This window comes from Corylus avellana, chromosome 1 (genome assembly GCF_965113065.1).
Source record: "Corylus avellana chromosome 1, dhCorAvel1.hap1.2, whole genome shotgun sequence".
NCBI lineage: Eukaryota > Viridiplantae > Streptophyta > Magnoliopsida > Fagales > Betulaceae > Corylus > Corylus avellana.
Genome location: NC_142490.1, coordinates 2,921,329 through 2,943,226, shown reverse-complemented (window position 1 = coordinate 2,943,226; position 21,898 = coordinate 2,921,329). Strand labels below are relative to the sequence as shown.

The 21,898-nt window shown below is 38.2% G+C and overlaps 4 protein-coding genes across 9 annotated transcripts; 1 reads left to right on the top strand and 3 right to left on the bottom strand.

Annotated features, from left to right (window-relative positions):
* Window positions 1-4,098: 4,098 nt before the first annotated feature.
* Window positions 4,099-5,804, bottom strand: NFS1 (nitrogen fixation S (NIFS)-like 1). Its single transcript, XM_059579907.2, has one exon. The coding sequence runs from the start codon at window positions 5,721-5,723 to the stop codon at window positions 4,326-4,328; it is 1,398 nt and encodes a 465-aa protein (XP_059435890.2). The 5' UTR covers window positions 5,724-5,804; the 3' UTR covers window positions 4,099-4,325.
* Window positions 5,805-5,969: 165 nt separating this feature from the next.
* LOC132168845 (uncharacterized) lies at window positions 5,970-9,316 on the top strand. Of its 2 annotated transcripts, XM_059579906.2 has the most exons (3): window positions 5,970-6,150; window positions 6,251-6,277; window positions 7,004-9,316. In XM_059579906.2, the coding sequence occupies exon 3, from the start codon at window positions 7,048-7,050 to the stop codon at window positions 9,115-9,117; it is 2,070 nt and encodes a 689-aa protein (XP_059435889.2). In that variant the 5' UTR covers window positions 5,970-6,150; window positions 6,251-6,277; window positions 7,004-7,047; the 3' UTR covers window positions 9,118-9,316. The 2 variants fall into 2 exon arrangements, with proteins under 2 accessions (XP_059435889.2, XP_088368429.1); XM_088512303.1 differs by having other exon boundaries at window positions 5,970-6,277.
* A 1,359-nt stretch (window positions 9,317-10,675) lies between these two features.
* Window positions 10,676-14,407, bottom strand: LOC132172967 (cytochrome c oxidase-like protein). Its single transcript, XM_059584536.2, has 4 exons — window positions 14,199-14,407; window positions 12,927-13,033; window positions 12,635-12,677; window positions 10,676-10,961 (listed from the first exon to the last, which is right to left on the bottom strand). The coding sequence occupies exons 1-4, from the start codon at window positions 14,311-14,313 to the stop codon at window positions 10,921-10,923; spliced, it is 306 nt and encodes a 101-aa protein (XP_059440519.1). The 5' UTR covers window positions 14,314-14,407; the 3' UTR covers window positions 10,676-10,920.
* A 789-nt stretch (window positions 14,408-15,196) lies between these two features.
* LOC132171231 (agamous-like MADS-box protein AGL61) lies at window positions 15,197-21,142 on the bottom strand. Of its 5 annotated transcripts, XM_088512305.1 has the most exons (5): window positions 20,946-21,142; window positions 19,631-19,888; window positions 17,545-17,595; window positions 15,869-16,885; window positions 15,197-15,681 (listed from the first exon to the last, which is right to left on the bottom strand). In XM_088512305.1, the coding sequence occupies exon 4, from the start codon at window positions 16,684-16,686 to the stop codon at window positions 16,138-16,140; it is 549 nt and encodes a 182-aa protein (XP_088368431.1). In that variant the 5' UTR covers window positions 16,687-16,885; window positions 17,545-17,595; window positions 19,631-19,888; window positions 20,946-21,142; the 3' UTR covers window positions 15,197-15,681; window positions 15,869-16,137. The 5 variants fall into 5 exon arrangements, 4 of the variants coding, with proteins under 4 accessions (XP_088368431.1, XP_088368430.1, XP_088368432.1 ...); XM_088512304.1 differs by lacking the exon at window positions 17,545-17,595; XM_088512306.1 differs by lacking the exon at window positions 17,545-17,595 and having other exon boundaries at window positions 15,869-16,848.
* Window positions 21,143-21,898: the final 756 nt, after the last annotated feature.

The window sequence follows — 21,898 nt, the reverse complement described above, 5'->3', positions numbered from 1 at the left end:
AGGTTCGTTGCATACCTTGATCCATTACTGTTCGAATAGAATTTCCTACTGTGGTTTGTTTGTGACCTTGTTGTGGTTCGCCATGTTCTTGGAAATGACGGTATTCATTTCGTTTTTGTTATCTTCTCTTTGTTTTAACTTTGTGCAACTGTGCTTACTACTCTACCCCCAAAGCAAAAACAATAAAAACAATGTCTCTTATTTTACTTAAATTTAGTTTGGTGGCTGAGAAAAATTGGAAAGAAAAAGAGAGAGATTTGATGGGACTTTCTATTTAATCTCCGAGAATGGAAAATTGAAGAGATTCGACGTTATTTTTTATTTTTTCCTCTCTAAAATTTTCTTAGTGTCAAATTGCTTATAAGTGTAGTTTTATCTAAATAGCTGACGCTTTATATATGATGGTGGTTCATGGGGACATGGTTAAGTGATTGCAAAAAAAAAAAAAAAAAAAAAAAGCAATTTAGATCTTTTATCACTCCTTCCATGGGTAAAACAAAGTTATTTGGAATTATGAATTTTAAATATGAAAATGGTTCCATTTCTATGCTGTTTTAGTTTTTCGCTTGGTATCTCAACATGGTTGTTGTTAAGGCTTCGGGTGATCTTGTTAGGAAGAAGAGTTTACGCTCAAGGATACCCTCAATATGAAATTAAATTTAAGATTTGTCTATTTTTATTTTACATAAACCCGCGCATACACATATAGAGATATACTATATGTATCTATGCGCTTATGTATTTATGTAGGTTCCCCCAACACCAAAAATCAGGGTTCCGCCCCTGTTTTGATTGGTTGTTTTGTGTATAATATTGACCAAAATAAGAGAAACACCAAAGCTTTGGAAATGAAGATTGTGCTCAATTTTATTTTGTACCAATTGTGTTGGATTTGACCGCTATCAGGATAATCCCAAACTGTACGTCATAAGAAGATGGACTGAACAGAGGACTACAATTGGTTGTTGACGGGCAGGGCCATAAACAAGCCAAGCTAGGAGGTATAATGTCCAATTATGTATGGGTGATTCTGCCATCCCCAAATAGCCCATGGCTTCTGATTCTTTTTCATTACCTAATAAAACCAATGTGAGTTTCACGAGCTTCTATATAAAATGCACAGAATCACAATTGTTAGTTCTTGTGTTGGCTTAATTCAGTTCCAAAATGCAGAGGCTACTGTTCACGAGCTCAAACACTGATATAGAATGCTCAGAATCCAATCTCCACCGTTCATAATGTAGATTCATGTGTTATGAACGTCCCTGCAAAATTTCAGCTCAATCGGACCACAAACGCCCATCGATCGGGGCTGTTGATCAAGACTGGACAGCATTTCCAGAATGCTGTTTCACCCATGTCCGGACATGCCTTCCCCGGGTCCGGACCTCATTTCCAGAAACTCAAATTTTGCTCCGCAAAGCCGTGTCCGGACAGCCCATTAACATGTCCGGACACCCCGTAAGTTTGAGGCCCAAAAACGTGATTTTAAGTGGTTTAAGTCTAGGGTTTTGTCGGGGGTATATATACATCATTATAGAAGATAGAAGCATGAATTTTCACCCCCAGAGAGTTCGTGTGAGGCTGTGCTTGAGTGATTATTTTGTTGTGAGCCAAATTGATTCCTCTTAGAGGATTTTTGTTAGTATTGATTGTGTGCTTAATTGAAGTCTATCGGAAGGGTTCGATAAAGGAGAATCACGTTGAAGAAGATTGTGAGCGTGGAGACAAGTTGGAGGCTTGTCGATCTTACAGAGTCAAGGTCTTGCAAAGGGTTGTAAGTGTTCCTAGTGTCTGTAATCTCTAGATAATCTTTTGATAGTGATTTCCTGGGTTTGGCTGCCCCGGAGAGGTTTTACTTTTAGAACGTTTTCTAAAAGGTTTCCTCTTCGTCACCAAAATCTTTGTGTGTGATTGTTCATATTTTGGTGATTGTTTGCTTTGATAAATATCCGTTAATTCCGCATAAACTTGTGATATTTATCTGTTTAGAGTTTTTTTCAACAATAAACAACCTAAATTCAAATTATGTCTGCTACTTAGGGTTGTAAAGCCAAGAGAAGGCTTGAGTCTACATACAAGCTAGGTTTCTGGTTTCCTGGCCTCAAAGTGCAGCCAAATGTTATGCATCTAATCTAGCATCAGTAGTTCAATGCACCTCAATAACAGTTATGGGTTTTAAGTATCAAAAAATACAAAAACAATTAAAAGCTGTAAGCGTGACTGGAAACTGAGAAAACAATAATAACATGGCTTCTCCCTCAAAACTATATGAGCCAGTAATAATGTTAAGAGTCCTTCCTTCCCCTCACAGGAACAGAGGAACATGTTTTTACTCATGATACCTATATGGTCAATGCTGGTGCAATAGACAGGGATAGCCTATGTAACATCATACACTACAGACCGATTAGCCTATGCAACATCTTCTATAAGATTATCTCCAGGATTCTAGCTAATCGTCTTAGATGGATCATCCACAAAACTATCTCACTGATGCAATCCTCAATCGGCTCATCTATGATAACACAATCATGCTCCCCAAGAAGCTTGAGGAACATGGTCTGATGCGCTAGAAACAAAATTGTCTACAACAATGCTCCCCAAGATGCCTTCTGCCTGGTCAATCAAGTAAAAAAAGATTCACTGAGAGAATCAAAATGCCTGGTCTGAGAAATCCACCGGCCCTCCCAAGAGAAACTGTTGGATTCTTCTGTTGACCAACTTCTTCAAGCTCCACTTCGATGTCACAATCTGTGATAACTTATCTTTGCTTGCAGCATCCTATCACAACTCCGAAGGGAAGATCCTCTATGGTCCATCCTATCACAACTCTGAAGGGAAAGATCCTCTATGGTTGGACTGCTAAATGTCCTCCCATGACCCCACACTGGAGAAGTCAAAGCTGCCCTCCTTGCTGTTCAAAAAATGACCGACCTAGGGCTAAAGAAACTTATCATTGAAGGGTACTCTCTAGTAGTAGTCCACACCATACAGCACAGGCACCTCCCTTTGGACTGGCAAATTGGCCCTATTATTCAGAACATCCACAGCCTTCTTTCTAAGACCTTCTCTTAGTTGGCCATAAAAATCAACTGCAATGCCAACTTCATTGTGCACAACTTAGTCAAATGGGCTGCTTCCATCAACCTTCCGGAAGCATTCCCATCGAGCAAGTTCCTACCTCCATTCTCCACTGATAAGATACCAAATGCCATATGATTAGAGCTTAAAGGTGACACTATTGCCAGCATTGTCATAGGACTCCCCAACAAGTATAATGCCCCTTAGGAGCTTGAACTACTTGCATGAAAGTAATGAGAAAAGAGTACAGGCTGATATTAAGTGAAAAAACACTTCCAGCATTTATAGCATTATTTATCCACAGCACCTCTAACAGATGCAAAATAAGTAGTACACAAACTCCAAATACACGTAATATAAGTACCACAGAGACGCTCTCAAGTAACCTACGTTTTTTTTGCCTCTTTTTAGTTTCACCTCTTAAGGAAAGCCAGTACATCCTTGACCATTTAAATCAGGACTAAATCCTACTCTAAGACGGGGTCGTTAAAAAGCATGCAGCATAGTTAACATCACTAACAACTATAGACATAACTACAAACTAAAAAGCTGGAAAGCAATGACCAGCAGTAGAATCTATGGTGTTTGTTCTAACCAAAGGGAACGAACATAACCTTCAAATTATAAGTAAGAACACAAGCACACCTGCGCTAGCGCACAAGCTTGCACACACTCTTAGAGATATTCATCCTGCTGGAGGTTAATCCAACATATGATAAGGTTTCGAGCTATATATTGAAATTAGTTCTCCAATTAACAATTACAATATGCTGATCATCAACTGAGAACGCAACTATTTGAGTAATTCGAGATACTCCTACACCATACTTATATCACAATATAACGTGCAATTATTTCTACAGCACATAGTGAAAAAGCCAATAAAGGAAAGAAAAAACTCCATTTTTACGACAATGGAAGCATACCCCCCATTTTTTTTTCATCATCATCATATTTTCCGATTTCAAGACCAAGAGAGCTCATCTAGTTTACCAAAACACAAAGCAAAGCAAATGCTGAAGATACCATCTATAATTCCAAAACTTAAACAAAAGCTGGTTCAAGGCCTATACAAGGGGTTAAAAAGGGAAGAAACCCCCAAAAGAAGAAAACCCCATGAACTTCTCCACCTGATAGAGCAGCTCCACCCAGACTCCTCCTCCTCAGATTACCTGCATATATATATATATATATGAACGTATCATGCTAGCACTTACAATTCGGGGTCGTTGAATGCCACATTAGTGCTGTGCCCATTGAATGTCCTTAATATTGATCCCCTCCTTAACCATCTCATAAAGCGGGCTCATCTCCCTCAGCTTCTCCACCCGCTCTACCGTCAGCTCAACCGCCTTGTCGATCTCGGCCTCCGTGGTGAACCTCCCAATCCCAAACCTAATAGACGTGTGCGCCATGTCCTCGTCCACCCCCAACGCCCTCAGCACATACGACGGCTCCAAGCTCGCGCTCGTGCACGCACTTCCGCTCGACACAGCAACCTCCTTCAGCCCCATCAACAAACTCTCCCCTTCCACGTACGCGAACGACAGGTTCAAATTCCCCACATACCTCCTCTCCTCGCTGCCATTCACCACCACCCCATCCAGTTTCTCCCTTATCCTATTCAACATTCGCTCCTGTAAGGCTCTGATTCGCTTCTCGTCGTATTCCATTTCCCTCATCGCGAGCTCACACGCCGCGCCGAACCCCACCACCAGTGGGGTCGGCACGGTCCCGCTCCGAATCCCTCTCTCTTGCCCACCTCCGTTCATCTGGGGCTCCACGCGAATCCTAGGCCGTCGTCTCATGTACAAAGCCCCGACCCCTTTTGGCCCGTAGATCTTGTGCCCACTCAGAGACATCAAGCTCACGTTCCACTTCTCCACGTCGATGGGGATTTTCCCCAACGCCTGGGCCGCGTCGGTGTGGAACGGCACGTTGAATTCCTTGCAGATGCTGCCGATTTCCTCCATCGGTTGGATCACCCCGATTTCGTTGTTGACTGCCATGACCGAAACGAGGCCCGTGTCGGGACGAATCGCGGAGCGGAGCGCGTGGACGTCGATGATACCGTCGGAGCCCACGGGTAGGTAAGTGACGTCGAAGCCCTCCTGCTGGAGGTGGCGGCACGAGTCGAGGACACACTTGTGCTCGGTCTGGGTGGTGATGACGTGGCGCTTCTTGTCCTTGTAGAAGTGCATGACCCCCTTGACGGAGATGTTGTTCGACTCGGTGGCCCCGGACGTGAACACAATCTCCTTCGGGGACGCCTTGATTATTGCGGCGATTTGGGAGCGGGCCGTCTCGACAGCGTTTTCGGATTCCCACCCGTAGAGGTGCGTCCGCGAGTGGGGATTGCCGTAGCGGGAGAGGTAGTAGGGGAGCATCGCGTCCAGCACACGCGGGTCCACCGGTGACGTGGCCTGCATGTCCAGGTACAGCGGCCTTCCCGATATCCTCACCCCTTTCATCGTAATTCCATTTGCGTCCTCGTATGAATCAGCCGGAGAGGGATCGGCGGCGACGGCTGCGGCAGAGGAGGACGAGGAGAGGCGGCAGAGGAAGTGCTGAGGGTTGGGTTTTGTTGAAAGGGTTTTGCGTAGAGTGGAGGAAGCGGAAGCTAGAAGCTTCGAAGCCATGGATTTTGTTGCTTGGTAGTGTGGTAAAGGAAATTCTCAGAAGAAATGAGAATTGGGTGCGGTTTGAATTAGAATTAGGATTAGGGCTGAGAAGTCACCGACTTAATCTCCGGGATCGACACGTGGCAAGTTGAGAACCATGGACTTCCCACAAACAGAAGGCTTCCACATAAATTGTGTTCGAACGACGCCGTTTCAAATCTGCGGTTGGGCTAACTGTCCACTTGCTATTATAAATACTGACCCAGAGTCACAGAGCTCTTATTACGTGGCTGTCCCACAGTCTCAGTGAATTGTTGCTGACATTTTTCCGGTTTTCAGATCCGAATCTCAGTGAAAGCATTTACAAGAAGCAACATTGCTCGCTGCTCAGATTTTCTGCTGATTCTGCCCGTGGTAAAGAGGCTTTTGGTGAAGTCCCTAAAAAGTGCGAATTATAGCGATTGTCTCAGTCTTGAAATCTTTAATTTCGGTAAAGTGTTTGACCCACGTTGTTGAAGAAGGCTAACTTTTTCTTGTCGTTGCAGAATCTGTGGGTGCTCGAGTTCTCCCAGGTATGTCTGTTTCCTGAGCTTTAGCAATCTATTTTGCCATTGTGAAAGTTGGATTTCATTGATATTGGGTGGAATCAGATCTTTGGGGAGCTCTGCTTTTAGAGTAGCTGTTTTCTTGTTTAGATCTGCGTGGTTTTGTCAATGTGGTTATATTTTCTCTGCTTATGCATTTCATTTTTCTTGTTTTAGTTTACTTTTTTATGGAGTGTTTTGTCGTGGGTTGGATTTGGAATGTGGAGAAGTTGTGAGTTTCGTTAGGATTGGGTATTTGTTGTTGAACTGAAGTAGATTTGGTCGTACTTTTTATTTCCTTATGAGGTTTCAAAAAAATGGACTTTCCCCCCTTTCTTTGTCCTGTTCAAATGATTGATATCGTACGGGATTGTTATTTGAAAGTGGGCTGTGTCTTTCGAGGGCGAATCCTGATTGATATGTAGAGTTATATTGAAATCATTGAAGTATTGGTGATGTTTGTTTTCCTTATGTTAATCATGGGTAGATCAGGCTTGAACGAAAATATGTTTATCATATTTGATATGCTTGAGGAAGTTTGGAAGATCTAGACGATTGAGTAGTTCTCAATTCACACCTTAAGATTTCATAAAAAATTAGGGAGCTTATTGTATTTTTCAGGCATATAAATCAGCATTGGAGTTGCTTGATGTGATGCACTTTCCGGCCTTTGAATAAATGGTAGATTATTGATAGAATTTGAAATTTGTGCAGATTTTGGGCAGGATATATAGGTTGAGATCGAAAGAAAATTCATCATGTTCAGGTTCTCACCTCGTAGGAACCAGAGATCGAAAGGATTCAAGGTGAAGCATGCTCTCCAGATTTGCCTTTTGATTGGTGTTTGTGTCTGGCTGCTTTACCAAGTCAAGCACTCTCATGAAAAGAGAGCATCATTTGGTGAGGGCACAAAAACTGAGAATGACATCATAAAGATGGGAAGAAAAGACCTTCGCCCTCAAGTGGAAGAGACTACCACTAGAGATGCAACGCAAAAGGAAGGGGAAGACGAGGAAGAAGGCAAGAATGAAGAAGAAAACAAGCCTGAAGAAAGTGATAATGCAGGGAAAGGTGGTGCGAATGATGAGATAGATGAACATGATAAACATGGTAAGGATAAAGTCGAAGAGGAAACAGAGCAAAGATGGGATCCGGTAGTCGAAGAAAAAGAGAAGGAAGAGAAGGAAGAGAAGCAGGAAAATGTTAGTGAAGAGAACGAAAGAGACAAGGAGTTTGAAGAGAGCAAAGAGAAGGAAAATGAAGAGAGCAAGGAGAACAAAGAGAGCAATGAGAATGAGAAGGTAAGAGAAGTAAAAGAGTTGGAAGATAGTAAAGAGAAGGAGAACGAGCAGAGCAATGGTAAGGAAAGAGAAGAAAAGGATTTTGAAGAGAGGAAAGAGAAAGAAAGTGAAAACAAGGAGTTTGAAGAGAGCAGAGGGAAGGAAAGTGATGAGAAGGAGAATGAAGAGAGAAGAGAGAAGGAAAGTGAAGAGAAGGAGAATGAAGAGAGCAGAGAGAAGCAAAGTGAAGAGAAGGAGAATGAAGAGAGCAGAGAGAAGCCAAGTGAAGATAAGGAGAATGAAGAGATTAAAGAAAACAGAGGTGAAGAGAATGGAAGTGTAGAGGTGAGTCAAGGGGGCAACAATAAAGAGGAGAGGGAAGAGAGCAACGAGAGATATAGCAGAGAGAAAGAGACAGAAGAGAAAGAAGGTAAGATAGAGGAGTTTGGTTCATCTGCAGATCAGGTTCAGGATGGAAGTGACAGGAATAATGAGGCAAGAGAAGAACATTACAAGGGGGATGATGCTTCTAGCGCTGTAGCACATGAAAGTCAAAATGTAACATCTGGAAATGAGCAAGGCAGTTGGGAAAATTCTAAGGATGCAGAACAGGTTGAAAACAAAGAAAATAATGATTTTGTGCTGGAGAATAAAACAAATAGCACCGAAGTAGTTGATGCCAATCACAGTGAGTCAGACACAAGTGTGAGAGAAACTGAAAATTTTGAGAAGAATGACTCAACAAATGCAACTAGCAGTGAAGATGGTGGTAGTGAGAGCAATCAACCAGAGTCTAAGAATGTTCCCAACTCTAGTTTAGATAATACATTTTCTAATGGAGATAACTCTACCCTGCAAAATGTTGTGCTGCAAGAAACTGATAAATCTGTACCAGCTTCCAACAATGAGCAACAAGATTCAAGTGGAACACCTTACACTAGAATGGAAAACAGTGATGCAGCTAATGGAGAATCCAGAGATACTTCTAACAGTAATTCTGGAGCAGAGGGGACAGAAAAAATTGTTATGCTATCAAGCACAAATGACAATGCAGACAAGGGTCATGAGGAACAAATTGACTCTTCTGATTCTTCGTCCCAACAAGTAAAAGATGTATCCCTAAACACAGATAACAATTCTGATGCTGGCCACAATGAGAATGGCAATGCTGGTCAGAATAACACAAATGACAACACGGATGCAGGCCAAAAAGAACCAGATAATTCATCTGATTCTTCAGTCCCCCAAGAGAATGACAATTCCTTAAAGACAGATACCAATTCTGATGTGGGCAAGACTGAAACTGAGAATGTTGTTCAGACCAACAGAAATGACAATGAAGATGCAGGCCAAAAAGAACCAGTTGATTCGCAGGAAGAGAAAGAGGCATCCTCAGAAACATATAGCGACCACAATGCCAGCCAGGAGAACGATCAAGTAGATTCTTCAGTTTCTTCTATCACTCAAGAAGAGAAAGAGGCTCGTACAGATTTGGAAACTTTGCCAGAGACCCGAACTGAAGGGAATAACAACGATGATACGGCATAGAGTGACATTTCTGTGGAATTGGTTGTGCTGATCTGTACACGATCATCTATATAATTTTTTTGTTTATTCTTTGTATCTTAGGTTATCGAGCTTGTATGTGCTTTACTTGTTGTTCTCAATATTGTAATACAATCTATAAGCTTTGTGGTACAAGTTAAAAAGGCCAACTTGGTTTCTTGCATGCATAACCAGTTTGAGATTCCAATTTTGCATATATAGTTCAGGGTGTTTTGTGGGATGAATTAATGCTGGCTATTATTTTCATTTGGACACAGTTTTCCTCCTAAAATGCACGTGAGAATACCCTCTAAGAGCGCATGTCGGTTTAGAGAAAAAAAATTATGTCCTTTCTTTCCATTTTATTCCGGGGCAAAGTCATTTTGTGAATGCATAGTACAACAGCAGAATTGACCGAATCTGTTTGCCTTTTGAATGGATCACAGGTTTCCTGCAGCTTCAAAACAAAAGCCCTCCCACTTTTACGTCAACTTTCCTTGCAAGCACACCTAGAAGCGTCTCCTAAAATCCCCTGCTTCGGTTGCGGGGACCCTTGGAGGGTGCAACGCGGATGCAAATGGTAGAACCGATGAACACCCCAAACCTAAAATTGACTTTGAGAACTCCAACCAAACCCCCCCACCCCAAGTTAGCCTGAACATGACGTGCGAACCTTGTGAGTAAGAAAGGGCACGTACTTGATAGAGCACTCCAGACACAAAATTTGACACAATATCTGCTTCTTATTCTAATCTATTTTTCTGTCTATTGACTCTATTGGTGTGGAATTTACTTTTCCTCTTCCTTCGTACTGTCATGAACTTAAAAATTGACCATGGAACAACTGGTCTTTAGAACTGTATCATCAGAATTGCATCACTTCTAGAAAAGTGATATTAGAAGTGCGAAACACTATGCATTAGATGGTGGGCCTGGACCTTGGAGAGTAGTGAAATAAATTTCAATATTTCATCGCCCTACCTTGTGGATGAATATGACGGGGGGATCTTGAGACATCAAGCCCATCCAATGGAAGCATTTCAAATTCTCCCACTTGTTTTTGATTTTTCTCTTCTTGCACAACACCCAAGAGGCCAAGAGAAAGGAGATTTTTTCTTCAAACTAGAATAAAAAAATCTCGTTCAATTTTAGCCTATTGAACTGACATTTGGCTTAAAACATATAATTCTCATATGCATGTTCTATTTTAATTAAGCTTGTCCTTTTCTAAGTGTTTTCCGCCATAACCATTTTAAGCCAAAAAATGTTAGACCTAGAACATTTTTACAAATTGTTGAGTAATTAAAGCGTGTTAAATTTTTTTTTAGTGGTTGACATGACTTTAATCACTGTAATTTTGCATTGTAAACTTCATGCCGAAAGCAAGAATCAGTAAAAGCCCTTCATTGCCTTCAGTCTTTTGAATAATATATCTTTGCCTAAAAAACTTCATGCCTTCATTGCCTAAAAAAGTTGCTTCTAGCAAGAACCTTCGAATTGCCAAAACCTCTTCAACAATTAAAACTTTATTTCATTGAATCAATTGCAATCGGCTCGAAAGTGAACCATCCAAACTATCATCGAATTTTTATTTAGCTGCTGAGTTGGGTGTAGAAAACAAACAATCTAAAACAAGTACTAAACAATTTGCCACTTGCAAGTTTTAAACCACAATTCATAATGCAAAAAGAAAGAGAGCTATCATCAACATGCAGAGGTAGTCCAATTGAATCTGACAGAAGGAGAGGAATGTGATAAACATGAGTTATTCTGGAAGATATCTCCTTCAAATGCGCCATCAATGTCTTAGTGGTGGTGGGGCTTCGCCTCAAAAAGCCCATCTGGACCTGGACCCACAAAGGAAATATATCAAACATAATATAAAAAATTAAAAAAAATAATAAAAAAAAAATTTAGCTGGGCGTGCAGTAACGTGCTATTTATCATTACTCCTGATAATATCATCAAAAGCATATGCATATAGGAAGAAAAAAAAACCAACGTTTATGATTCTTTTAATCACTAAACTCAACCCCTTGTTTTGCTTTAAGAAAGAAAAGAGAACGGGGAAGACTATTCAGTACAAGTTGAAGGTTTCAACAACACATCTTGCAACTGATCTAAAACATGCTACTTCAACAACTCACTAAACAATAAAGGTAGCCAAGAAGGTATTTGCAGCAATGGTGACAATGCACACAAAACATTCCAAAGCAGCATAGAGCCCTAAAGTCAAACAAAATGAAGAAGACCGACAGATCTGATAAAAGCAAACAGATGCAGCAATAAAAAAAGGTTGCTGTAAGATGAGAATCAGAAATACGGCAAAAACTGGATGTCCAACTTCGCCACAATATTTTATTTTAAAGTAGTCGAACTACCAATGGAGATATGATCATGCCATGAGACATAAAAGGCACAACTAGTTCTGGCAAAACATGGGGTTAAACCTCAACTAAGTAAAAACGAAGAAATGTAGACTGTAATGGATTCCAAGCTCACTAAATTCTTAACAATTGGGAAATAAAAGGCACAACTAGTTCTGGCAAAACACAGCGTTAAACCTCAACTATGTACAAAATGAAGAAATGTGGACTGCAATGGGTTCTTATCCATTTGATGGCAACTTAAGGACCAATTCCTTACTTGGATGAATAGCATACACAACCAAGCAGAATCTACCTAAAACACCAGAAAACTCACTATGGCATGCCACAAAACCAATGTGTCGAATGCACTAGTGCCAAACAGACAACCTAAACTAACCCCTACCTTATTATGACACACTGAATTGAAGCTTAGGTTGAGTTTAGTGTGCTTGGCTCTAAGCAGTATGTTTAACGCTATTAGGCTAAAGAGTCGAGCCCAACCAACCCCACCCTCCCCTTAATCCACAACTGCTTCAGGTTTATTAGGGATAATTTTTTTTTCCCATGCCAATCCCACATTGAGTTTGTGGTGATACTTCTTTTTTTCAATAAGTAATTGGCCCCAAGGTGAATTACCAGTCAACTCTTTTTGCATGACCAAAGTTACTTATTAAGTACATGGTTCACACCACTTTGGTGCTTACTTAGAAAAAGGAAATTCCATGGATGCCCCTAATCCCAAGTATCGCAATAAACTTGAACCTCATGACTTCACTACATATGAAATCATTGGCATCCATTCAGATGACCAAAGTTACTTTTTAATGTTTTTTTTCTTTTTATAAAAAGTAGTTCCTCCACCTCCCAATCTACTTGAGAAGGCTGCTCTTCATTTACGATACTGTTGATGCAGCATCAATCAAGGCATGTGAAGACAAAATAAACTGTCGTGCCAAATGAAGCAACTAAGACAATGACCGAAACAAAGAAGCAACTAATAAGGATTAGCAAGTTACGAGATGTTCTTGCATAATTAATATAAAATCCAAGCAACACTAACACTGGAATAAAATAATGGTGGTTTCTTCATTTAAGCCATGTTTGCTCGAGAAAACAATAAGCAGATTTAATAGTGATGTTAGAGAACATACCCCATGGAAACTCTTTGTTGCGAATGTGCAAATACGGGTACGGCTGCACACATTGACACAACCATAAAAGATGGATAAAGTGACATACAAAAGGAATTGATACATTGAACCTAATAAGCAAGGAAAAAATGCAATAAAAGCCATTGTAGAGAGTAACTAGCAGAACCCTCACATTATGACTAATGATATTGGCTCCATGTGTTACATATGTACAAACTGCTCAGGTATCTTCCGTATAGCAAATGTAACAACAACAATCAGAGAAGTCAAGTGGGTAAAACAGAAAGCTTACAGGAGGCTGTTCATAGTGGGGATGGCCCTTTGATAGGTTATAAATCGCTAAAATCGTGCATGTGGCAATGCCTAAATATGTTATCTTTTCCCATTTTGCCGTCTCATCTGTTAAAATTTAAAAAGTTGAAAGAAACAGAAAATCAATAGCGAGAAAGAAAAGGAACATGTTATTAGAGAGAGATTTTATTTAATTTTTTTGATAAATAATCGAAATGTCATTAAAAAGTTGAAAATGCACGACCCAGGTACACATAAAGTATACAAGAGAAACATCTAGCTAGAAAGAGAAAAAGGGTAAAAAAAATCATGAAAACCAAGCAAATTAGGATAGTCTAAAGCAACTACCGAGTGGAAAAAAAAGTATCAAAGAAGAAGACTTTAGATCCATCACCATTCCCTTGCAGTCTTCAAAACTACTATAATTTTTTTCCCTCCAAATACACCACAAAAGGTAGGACAGTACAATCTTTCGCACTACTACTCTTTAGGGACTACCACTCAACCCTCTCCAACAACCGAAAACGTCTACCACTCTTTTAGGCATAACCCAAGTTAGCCCAACATGACTGAAAATAGCACTACATAAGGAACTAACAATCTCAAAGTGGAGAAAAAGATGATCTACAGACTCACAATTCCTCTAACATATACAACACCAATCAACTATTTAATGCTATGTGTTAGCTCACCAAAGCCATGGGACTCACAAGAAATACATATTTAATTCGTTTTCAGCTACACATCTTATCAACAATCCAAGAGAGCACATACATTAATCGAACTAAAGATCCAACAATATAAGAAAAACTAAACCCTAACATCACACGCAATATCCCCAAATAAAAAGAAAAAGCCCTAATTCATTTCGAATTGAAATTGAACTTTTGAATCCTATAATAGCTGACCCCAACTAGTTGGAATAAACTCCCTCATTCCCTCAACAAATAATAAGTAGATGATTTCCAAAATTCTGAAAATAAATCCAACAACATCAGGCAGAGGAAAACCAAGCCCTCATCACCCGATATATCATAATAAACCTCAACAAAACCCCAATTTTCCGGAACAGTAAAAAAGAAACTTTAATTCAGAACCATACCATTTAGCAAGTCAAAACCCTGACATTGACCATAACTCGGAAACGAATTCGAATGCATAAATCAGAACTCGAAACAAGCAAATAATCTCGATCGTATTTACGACTAAAAAAATCAGACCAATCTCTGTGTGTGTGTGAGAGAGAGAGAGAGAGAGGGAGAGAGAGATTTACAAGCGTCGTCGTGGTGAGCAGAGGAGGAGAAGGAACGCTTGGGAGGAGCAGAGGCACGAGAGCCACCACGCAAAGCGGTGCGAAGAGCACCAGATCGGACCATCGCCATCGCCATTTCTTCGCTAATCTCACTGTTTCCTGCGCTTTGGTTTTGGAATTGGAAACCCTTTTGTTAACAAAGCGAGATGCCGAAGAGTGTACAGGGTGTGGCACGTGCGAATAGAGTACCACTTCTTTTTCCTTTTTATTTCTTTTGGTTTGGTTTTTTGTTTTCTTGGACGAATTTAATTTTTAGATGTTGAACAAAATTGAGGTATATATATATATATATTATTTCTTTTGTTTGGATTTGCAATTAATTAATTTTAATATTTTTGTACAATTTTAAACTTTTTAAATAATTTAAGCATCTAAATTCCATTTCAAAAGTTATGAGAAATGTTATTCTACAAATTTTATCATCACCATTCTTATATCATTATTGTTATTCTTCGTATGACTGTCACTGTAATTATTATTACCATTTTTACTATTATTACCACTATTATTCACGTCGCTAAAATTAGGCGTTACAATTATCTTTGCCATTACTATCATTGCCATAACTATTATGTTATTATAATTTCTTTATTTTCAGATATATAATAATAATAATAATAATTTAATTTGACGGAGATTAACATTTCCATAAATGATGTAATGGAAATTCTAAATAATGTTGCTTAGTTTTTGTCTTGATTTTGCCTTACCATTTTTTCAATGTTAAAACACATATATGCATATATACCAAAGTAAATTTGTACAACGAAAGATCTTGAAAAGGACAATCAAAAAGCAAATTCTTTTGTTGCATTTCCATAATTCCAATGTTGGCATGGACAGAATGATTTTTATGATGATTCAAGTCTAGAGAACAAGAACCAAGAATAATGTTGCAATTATAATAGCAATCATATTGCAGAACCAGCAATGAAAGCAGATTTTTTTTTTTTTTTTTTTTTTTTTTTTCGGTTGGATGAACAAAAAACTATATAGAGGTACTCTCCAGTAAAGACTGGAACACCAACTACACTATTTGTAGCTGAAAATAAGCAATCAAAAGGGCTGCACATAAATCTGCAGCAAACAAAATCTACAGATATAATACAAAGCTGCAGCAACCAAACTATAAAATCAAAGAAAATCCCAAAACCTATACATGAGACAACACACCACAGAAACTAATCTACACCAAAAATCTTCCTTTGAAAGGTTCCACATTCTACATAATTCCAGATTAGCATCTGATTCTTTAAACCTCTTCCTTTAGCCATAATTCTCACCAATACTCAATCTGCACAGAATGGATTCTGAAGAAAATTCAACACAATTGCAAAAGCCTCAATCAAAATGGGTCATGCATGAAGCATCCATAGCGAACTTTTGTTGAATTTGTGGTTCAGAGAGCTGCATGAAAACCACTTCGCTAATACAGCAGCTCAGCCTGTTTTAATGGAAAAATGACACAGAAAGGAAAATATAAATACCGACACAATTAATGAAACAAGCAACTCTAATCATATGCATCTTCGACTAGACTGCCGAAAAGCAGCATTCCAAAACAAAGAAAAAAAAACATAAAACAATATACTGATAGAAATAAGGAAACTTGAATTGCTACCGTCACACACCCCAGTTAAAACTTAATGCCATTGGCTAATTCCTTGGTCTGGAATCAGGGTTGTTTTTGTCACAAGACATTCTTCCACAATCACCATTGTCACAGTAAAAAGGCATTTGAAAGATTATTTCATGAGTATTATTATTGGAAAAAGGAACATCTTATGAAAAACGATACAGAGGAAGAGAGCAACTGAATGTATTGCATAAATCTGAAACCCCATAACAAAAAACAGCTAAGCCAAACTCTCTCCCATCAACTTATTCAGAGAAACCGATATTAATGGCCTACACTATGGCCATGAGGATCAACAGAAGAACTACCCCCCGTCTGAGCCAGATACTTCTCTCTGTGCTTGAGTAATTTTCCCATAAGTTCTTCCATTTCCGCCTTCTGGATCAGCAGCTCCTCAAAGCTGAGTTCATTAAGTGGGATATCAAACAAGCAGCGCCCCTGGCATTCCTTCCTCATCTGCTCGAGTTTCTCCCCTCGTTTCTTTTCAACTTCCAATTGGTTGAAAAGATCAGAACACTGCTTGTTCAGGTCACGGAGAACACTCTCTTGGTGAGCCTCAGCTTCCCGAATTGTAGCAGCATCTAGCTTCACGGGGCGGCCAACCCTGTCTATTACAGCAGCAACAGAAGGATGACCAAAGGAGAAGGCCTTTCCCCCAGGGGAGAAGATGATAAGGGCAGTCTCAACAGCGCACAAGGTGCAGAGTTCGCTGGCCTTCTTGAAGAGGCCAGATCGCCGTTTTGAGAAAGAAACTTGCCGAGCATCTGCTCTTTGAATCATCTTCTCCTGAATCTTTTTGCTGCCCATGTTCATTAAGTCTTGCACTTTGCAGAACTACTTGAAGTGCAATGGGAAGCTTGAGAAATTCTAAGGAGAGACAGCAGGATTTATAGGGCTTTGATGCCTTAACCAAGTTTCAAGTCTATTCAATTCTCATTTTCTGACCGGTCAACCCCATTTCTTTCCATATATTACCTTGTGATAAGAAAATTATGAGAAAATCTTATCATTCCTGTGGAATAAATAATGAAAGTTTCAAATATCGTATGTTATTAATGGCATACTAAAACTATATTTGACTATTAGTAATTTGGTTAGAAAAGGGAGTTAATTCCAGAATAATCATACCAAAGATACCTAAAGAGTTGAATAATTCCAAACCATTTAATGTCACTCCTCATTGAATAGTTTGAGTGTTTTCAGTAAAAGAAACGGTTCATAAATTAAGAGAGTAACAACATTTAGTAAACTGTCATATAACTTAGATCACGTGGCAATGAAAATCAACCCTTGGTTCTTTTTTTTTTTTTTTTTTTAACAAGTGTTGATCCCAGGGCTGATTTTGACCACTACATCATCATGTTGTATAACAATCGTATAGTAGTCTACTAAATAACAATTTATAAACCATGCCAACAGTTCGCATACTAAAAATCAATGCTCCATGTTCCTAGTGAGCAACCAGACATGAGAGGTTCCTTAATGAAAACAGTCATCTTATTGTGAGCTTACCAAAAGGTAAGAAAATAAAAACCACAATAAGATAGATAATCATTCTTGCCTCCAGCAATTATCTAGATTTTGTTTTGATGCTTGTAAACTCAAGTACTTGACAAGAAAACTTAAGAACCAAGAAAAAACATTTGCCATCAGATTGTGACATGGAACTACCTAGGCAGGTTTCTTGTCAATCATGCCGTGCTCAGACCAAATTCTGAAGGCCTGCAATCATACAAACTATTTTTTCCAAGATTATAAATAACTTTCCTTACTTGGAAAAGGCATCCTACTTTAAACAACTACTGTGTGAGTGCCGTGGTTTAGGCAAGGTCAGATGGGAGAGAGGAAATAGAGGGCTTTTTTTTTATTTTTTTATTTTTATTTTTTATGAATAATAATTTATTAGAAAGAAAAGCTCACATACACAAAAAGTATACAAGAGAAGCAACCACCCTATCGGGTCGGAAATCTAGAAAGTCAACAAGATCTACAAGATTAGAGGAAGAGCAATTAGGAACAAAAGTTATAGCTCAATCGAAGCAGGCACTCAAGAAGAATGATTTTAGTTGAAGCACATTAGATTCGTGATCCTTGAAAAGAAGTCTATTTCTTTCTCTCCAAATACTCCACATTAGTAAACTAGTGGGATGACTTTCCATATGGCTGAGAATAGAGGGCATATTTTCTTTTAGACTTTATTTACGCCCAAAAGAATTTGTGGAGCTTACTCGGTCTTCTTATAATGAAGTTTTTCCAAATCTTTGATTCAGTAGTCCATCTTAGCAGGTGAAAATATTGACTAAATTGAGTTAAAAAATAAATAAATAATCTAATCGTATGAATGTCTCCAAACCCTAAAAGTTATACTTTAGTTTCATGTTTCATGTTGGTTCATTTACTTGCATTAATTAAGTTGTTAACTAAACTGTTATTATTGTTAGTTTAATTTACTTTAATGTTTTTATACTGAAAAAGTAAAAACATTAGAAGAAAATTATTCAATTTAGAATTCGGTCCATGAGCTAGAAAATCCAAAAGGGTGTCATTTGAAGTTCTAGATATTCTCCATACTTTATAAAACAGACCAATTTATTAAAAATAAAAAAATAATAATAATTAAAAAAAAATTAAAAAAAAAAAAAAAAAAAAAAAGTTGAAATAATAAAGAGGTATTTGCTAATTAGTTTTTTAAACACACTCACATGGCCACTCCTAAGGAATTACAATCTAATGGGATAGCCTAAGTTGGAGATGACAGGCTCAAGGACTATTTGAGTTGAGATATCTTAACTTGAAATATATTACATTAGCCTTTTATTGAAGCTGAGCTGACTAGACCAAAGTTTTATAAAAGGAATATGAATATGACTCTTCCCAACTTAAGTCAAGCGAAGCATATTGAGGAAGGAGAAGAAGAACTAATAGACAAAGGCTAACTGAAGTACTTCATGGGACTTCTTCCAAATTCTTGTCTTCTTTTCTTGCTTATCACCAACTTTCCAAGCGTTGTTTGTAGTAGGGAGGGCCATGTCAATTGGCCTCGTGTATACAATTTCTACTATTCTTACATTATTGATTGTATAGCTCTCTTTTATCTTTATAACTTTTAACCAACACAAAGCAATAGGCCAGTTAGAAGTTTGAGAAGCCACTTATTCACTTATTACTGCCACACTTTCCATCAACACAGGAACAATCTACATTAGCTTAGTGTGACATAGCCATGGTCACTAGAACACTAAAATAAAAAGAGAAATTATTCTAATATTAGTTTTTCATAATCATGAAACTAAATTATACTTTTTTTTACAAGTTATCAAAATATCATTAAAAAATGTAAAGCGCAACCCAAATACACAAGAAGTATACAAGAGAAACGCCTATATAAAAGGAGAAAAGAAAATTATAATTATTCATAACACAAATAAGTTTTTATTTTTTAAAATGTTTTGGTTTATATTTTGCATTAAATATCAGTGTTTTAACATTTCTATTTAACAGATCCATCTCCAAATGAAATTAGGCTATCTTTTTTTTTTGCACCCCCCCCCCCCCCCCCCTCGACTATTCAGTTTTTCATTTCTCTCTAACTATGCAAAAAATAGCCAACTGCTGCGATGTCATAAAAATGTGAATGAAGCATGTGTTCACGAATCCTTGCACAAACATAAAAGGTTGTGAAGAAAAAGTATGCAGTACCCTTACAATTATCATAATGATGGAAAGGATCACATCTGCTGGAGACTGAAGAACTCACCTCTTTAAGAAGATGCCAAAAGTTGTCAGAGTTTTTCTGAGAATCTTGTGGTAACAAGCATCCCTCGATCAATCAGATAGTAACATGGAGAACAAAGAGTGGTCATCCCGAATAGCTTATTCTCATATTTCTTCCGAAGTGGAAAGCCAGAATAGAAACACTGATAAGAGAGTTGCATATGAAAAAGGACAAGTCTATTATAGCCAATGCCATAACTCATAAGGAAATGCACCCTAAATGGAAGGAATGACATAAGGCCTGCAAAAGAACAAGGGTTTCCCTGAGAAGTGTATTGCTGAGAAAATTAATAGAAATATTGTAAGGATTATTTACAAATATATCCTCTAACTATAAGTGATTATGTTAAAACCATGTGAAAAGGAAAAACATACAAAGCTTCCATTGGGGATTGTAAATCTGTATGACAATTACAAGTAAATATGGCCATGCTGACAATTTCACAAAATAATTAACAGTAATATTTGTTCTGATACTTTAGGTTGTTGAAAATGTCCGGAAATTTTTATGATGATAAATCATTCTAAAAAAAAAAAAATACTCAGCATCTTTTAATTCTCTATGACATTGAATAATTTTGTAAACCAAACACCTCCACGTTCAATAGTAACATCTAGTTCTAAACATTTCTTGCCTTCATGTTCCTCAAGATGTTATAAACTTCTAACACCTAAACCCCAATAGTACTTAAGCGTAAATATCTCCTCAATCACTCTAGATTGCAAATCCTCATAAACCTAACTTTCCAAACTGGTTTTAGTTAAACAAGTTTTGCCCAACTGCACATATACACCATACATATAATGCTTTTTTCCTTTAGTAATTTGAAAGAGAAGCATCGTGAAGAAAAATATTTATGTTCATTATCCATTTATTATCTGCTTAGATTAGAGAATTGCACAATTTAATGTGGTAGCCAACTAATCAAAAGTTGTGATTAAGATCCCTTACAACGAAAAGTTGCAATAATGCATATTTTGAGAAATTAAGATGTTAGTAGTTATTAAACTCACCTTATACATTTTTTTCATTCTCCAAAATTTTCATCATAGCCATATCTACTTGTAAATGAAGAAATAAGAAGTGCTGATTAAGAAACAAGGAGGCATTTCAGAAAATTAATGAAAAAATTAGTAGAGAGATTACTCGTTGCTTTATACATGTAACACTTGCAAGATGTGACTCGGCATAAAACATTGGGTCTAATTACCAAAAAGAAAAACAACAATCATATGGATCACACATAAGAATTACAAATGCTTCCATAGGATTATGTTGTGAGCAGCGCAAAGCTTACATGAAACAGGACATAGCGAAAGCATTAGCTGAGCAGGTGATCATAATACACGAATTCTGAGGAAACCAGAAAGGAGAAGCCATTGTTAAGTGAGACAAAGGTATCTTGCTCGATCGGTTCTGGTTCCATTCCGAGGAACGAACTACTTTCGTGCACAATCTCTTTCGTCTCTCTGCTCGCAAACCCGACCCGTTACCACGAAATTTGGTCCTCTATTTGGATATTTCCAGCAAGTGCAACTCAAATCTGATGAGGCCTCGTTTTCAAGCCCATGCTAGCCCTTGAACAATCAGGCCCAGTCCGCCCAGACAAAGATAAATATGAGACGACGTGTAGTTTTGAGGATGATGAGGCCATAAGTGGTAGCACTGGTAGGCGAGACTTCTTTTGTGGTGACGTGTTTTATAATATGGAAAAATCGAATTTACTTGATTTTATAATTTTGACAATTAGGGCCTTAAAGTTTTTATATTGTTTTAGATAGGTCAGTCCGTCAATTTACAGTCCAATTAATTAATATCATATGACTTTTGTTTAACACGTCATGTAACAACTGTACGTACTACATGAAAAATTATAACATTTTTTTTAAGGAAAGAGAAAGAGAGGTGACGGGCCAACTTTGCTATGTGACATGTACAATTTGGCACATAACATGTCAAACATGAGTTATGTAACATTAATTTATTGGTCTGACGTAGCATACCGTTAATTAATTTGATAGTAAAAACCGACATAGATACCTATTTGAAAGAGTAAAATATTATCAAGAGAGGAGATATTTGGCCAAGATACATTCGATTGTCACACCAGAGCTTTGGTGGAGAGAAACGGGAGATCCTCAACTCCTTTAGAAGCATGCGTAACCAATATAACTCAGCAGTGGCAATGGCCATAGATCTATACTCCGCCTCTGTGCTTGAACGAGATACAGTTGGTTGCTTTTTGGATTG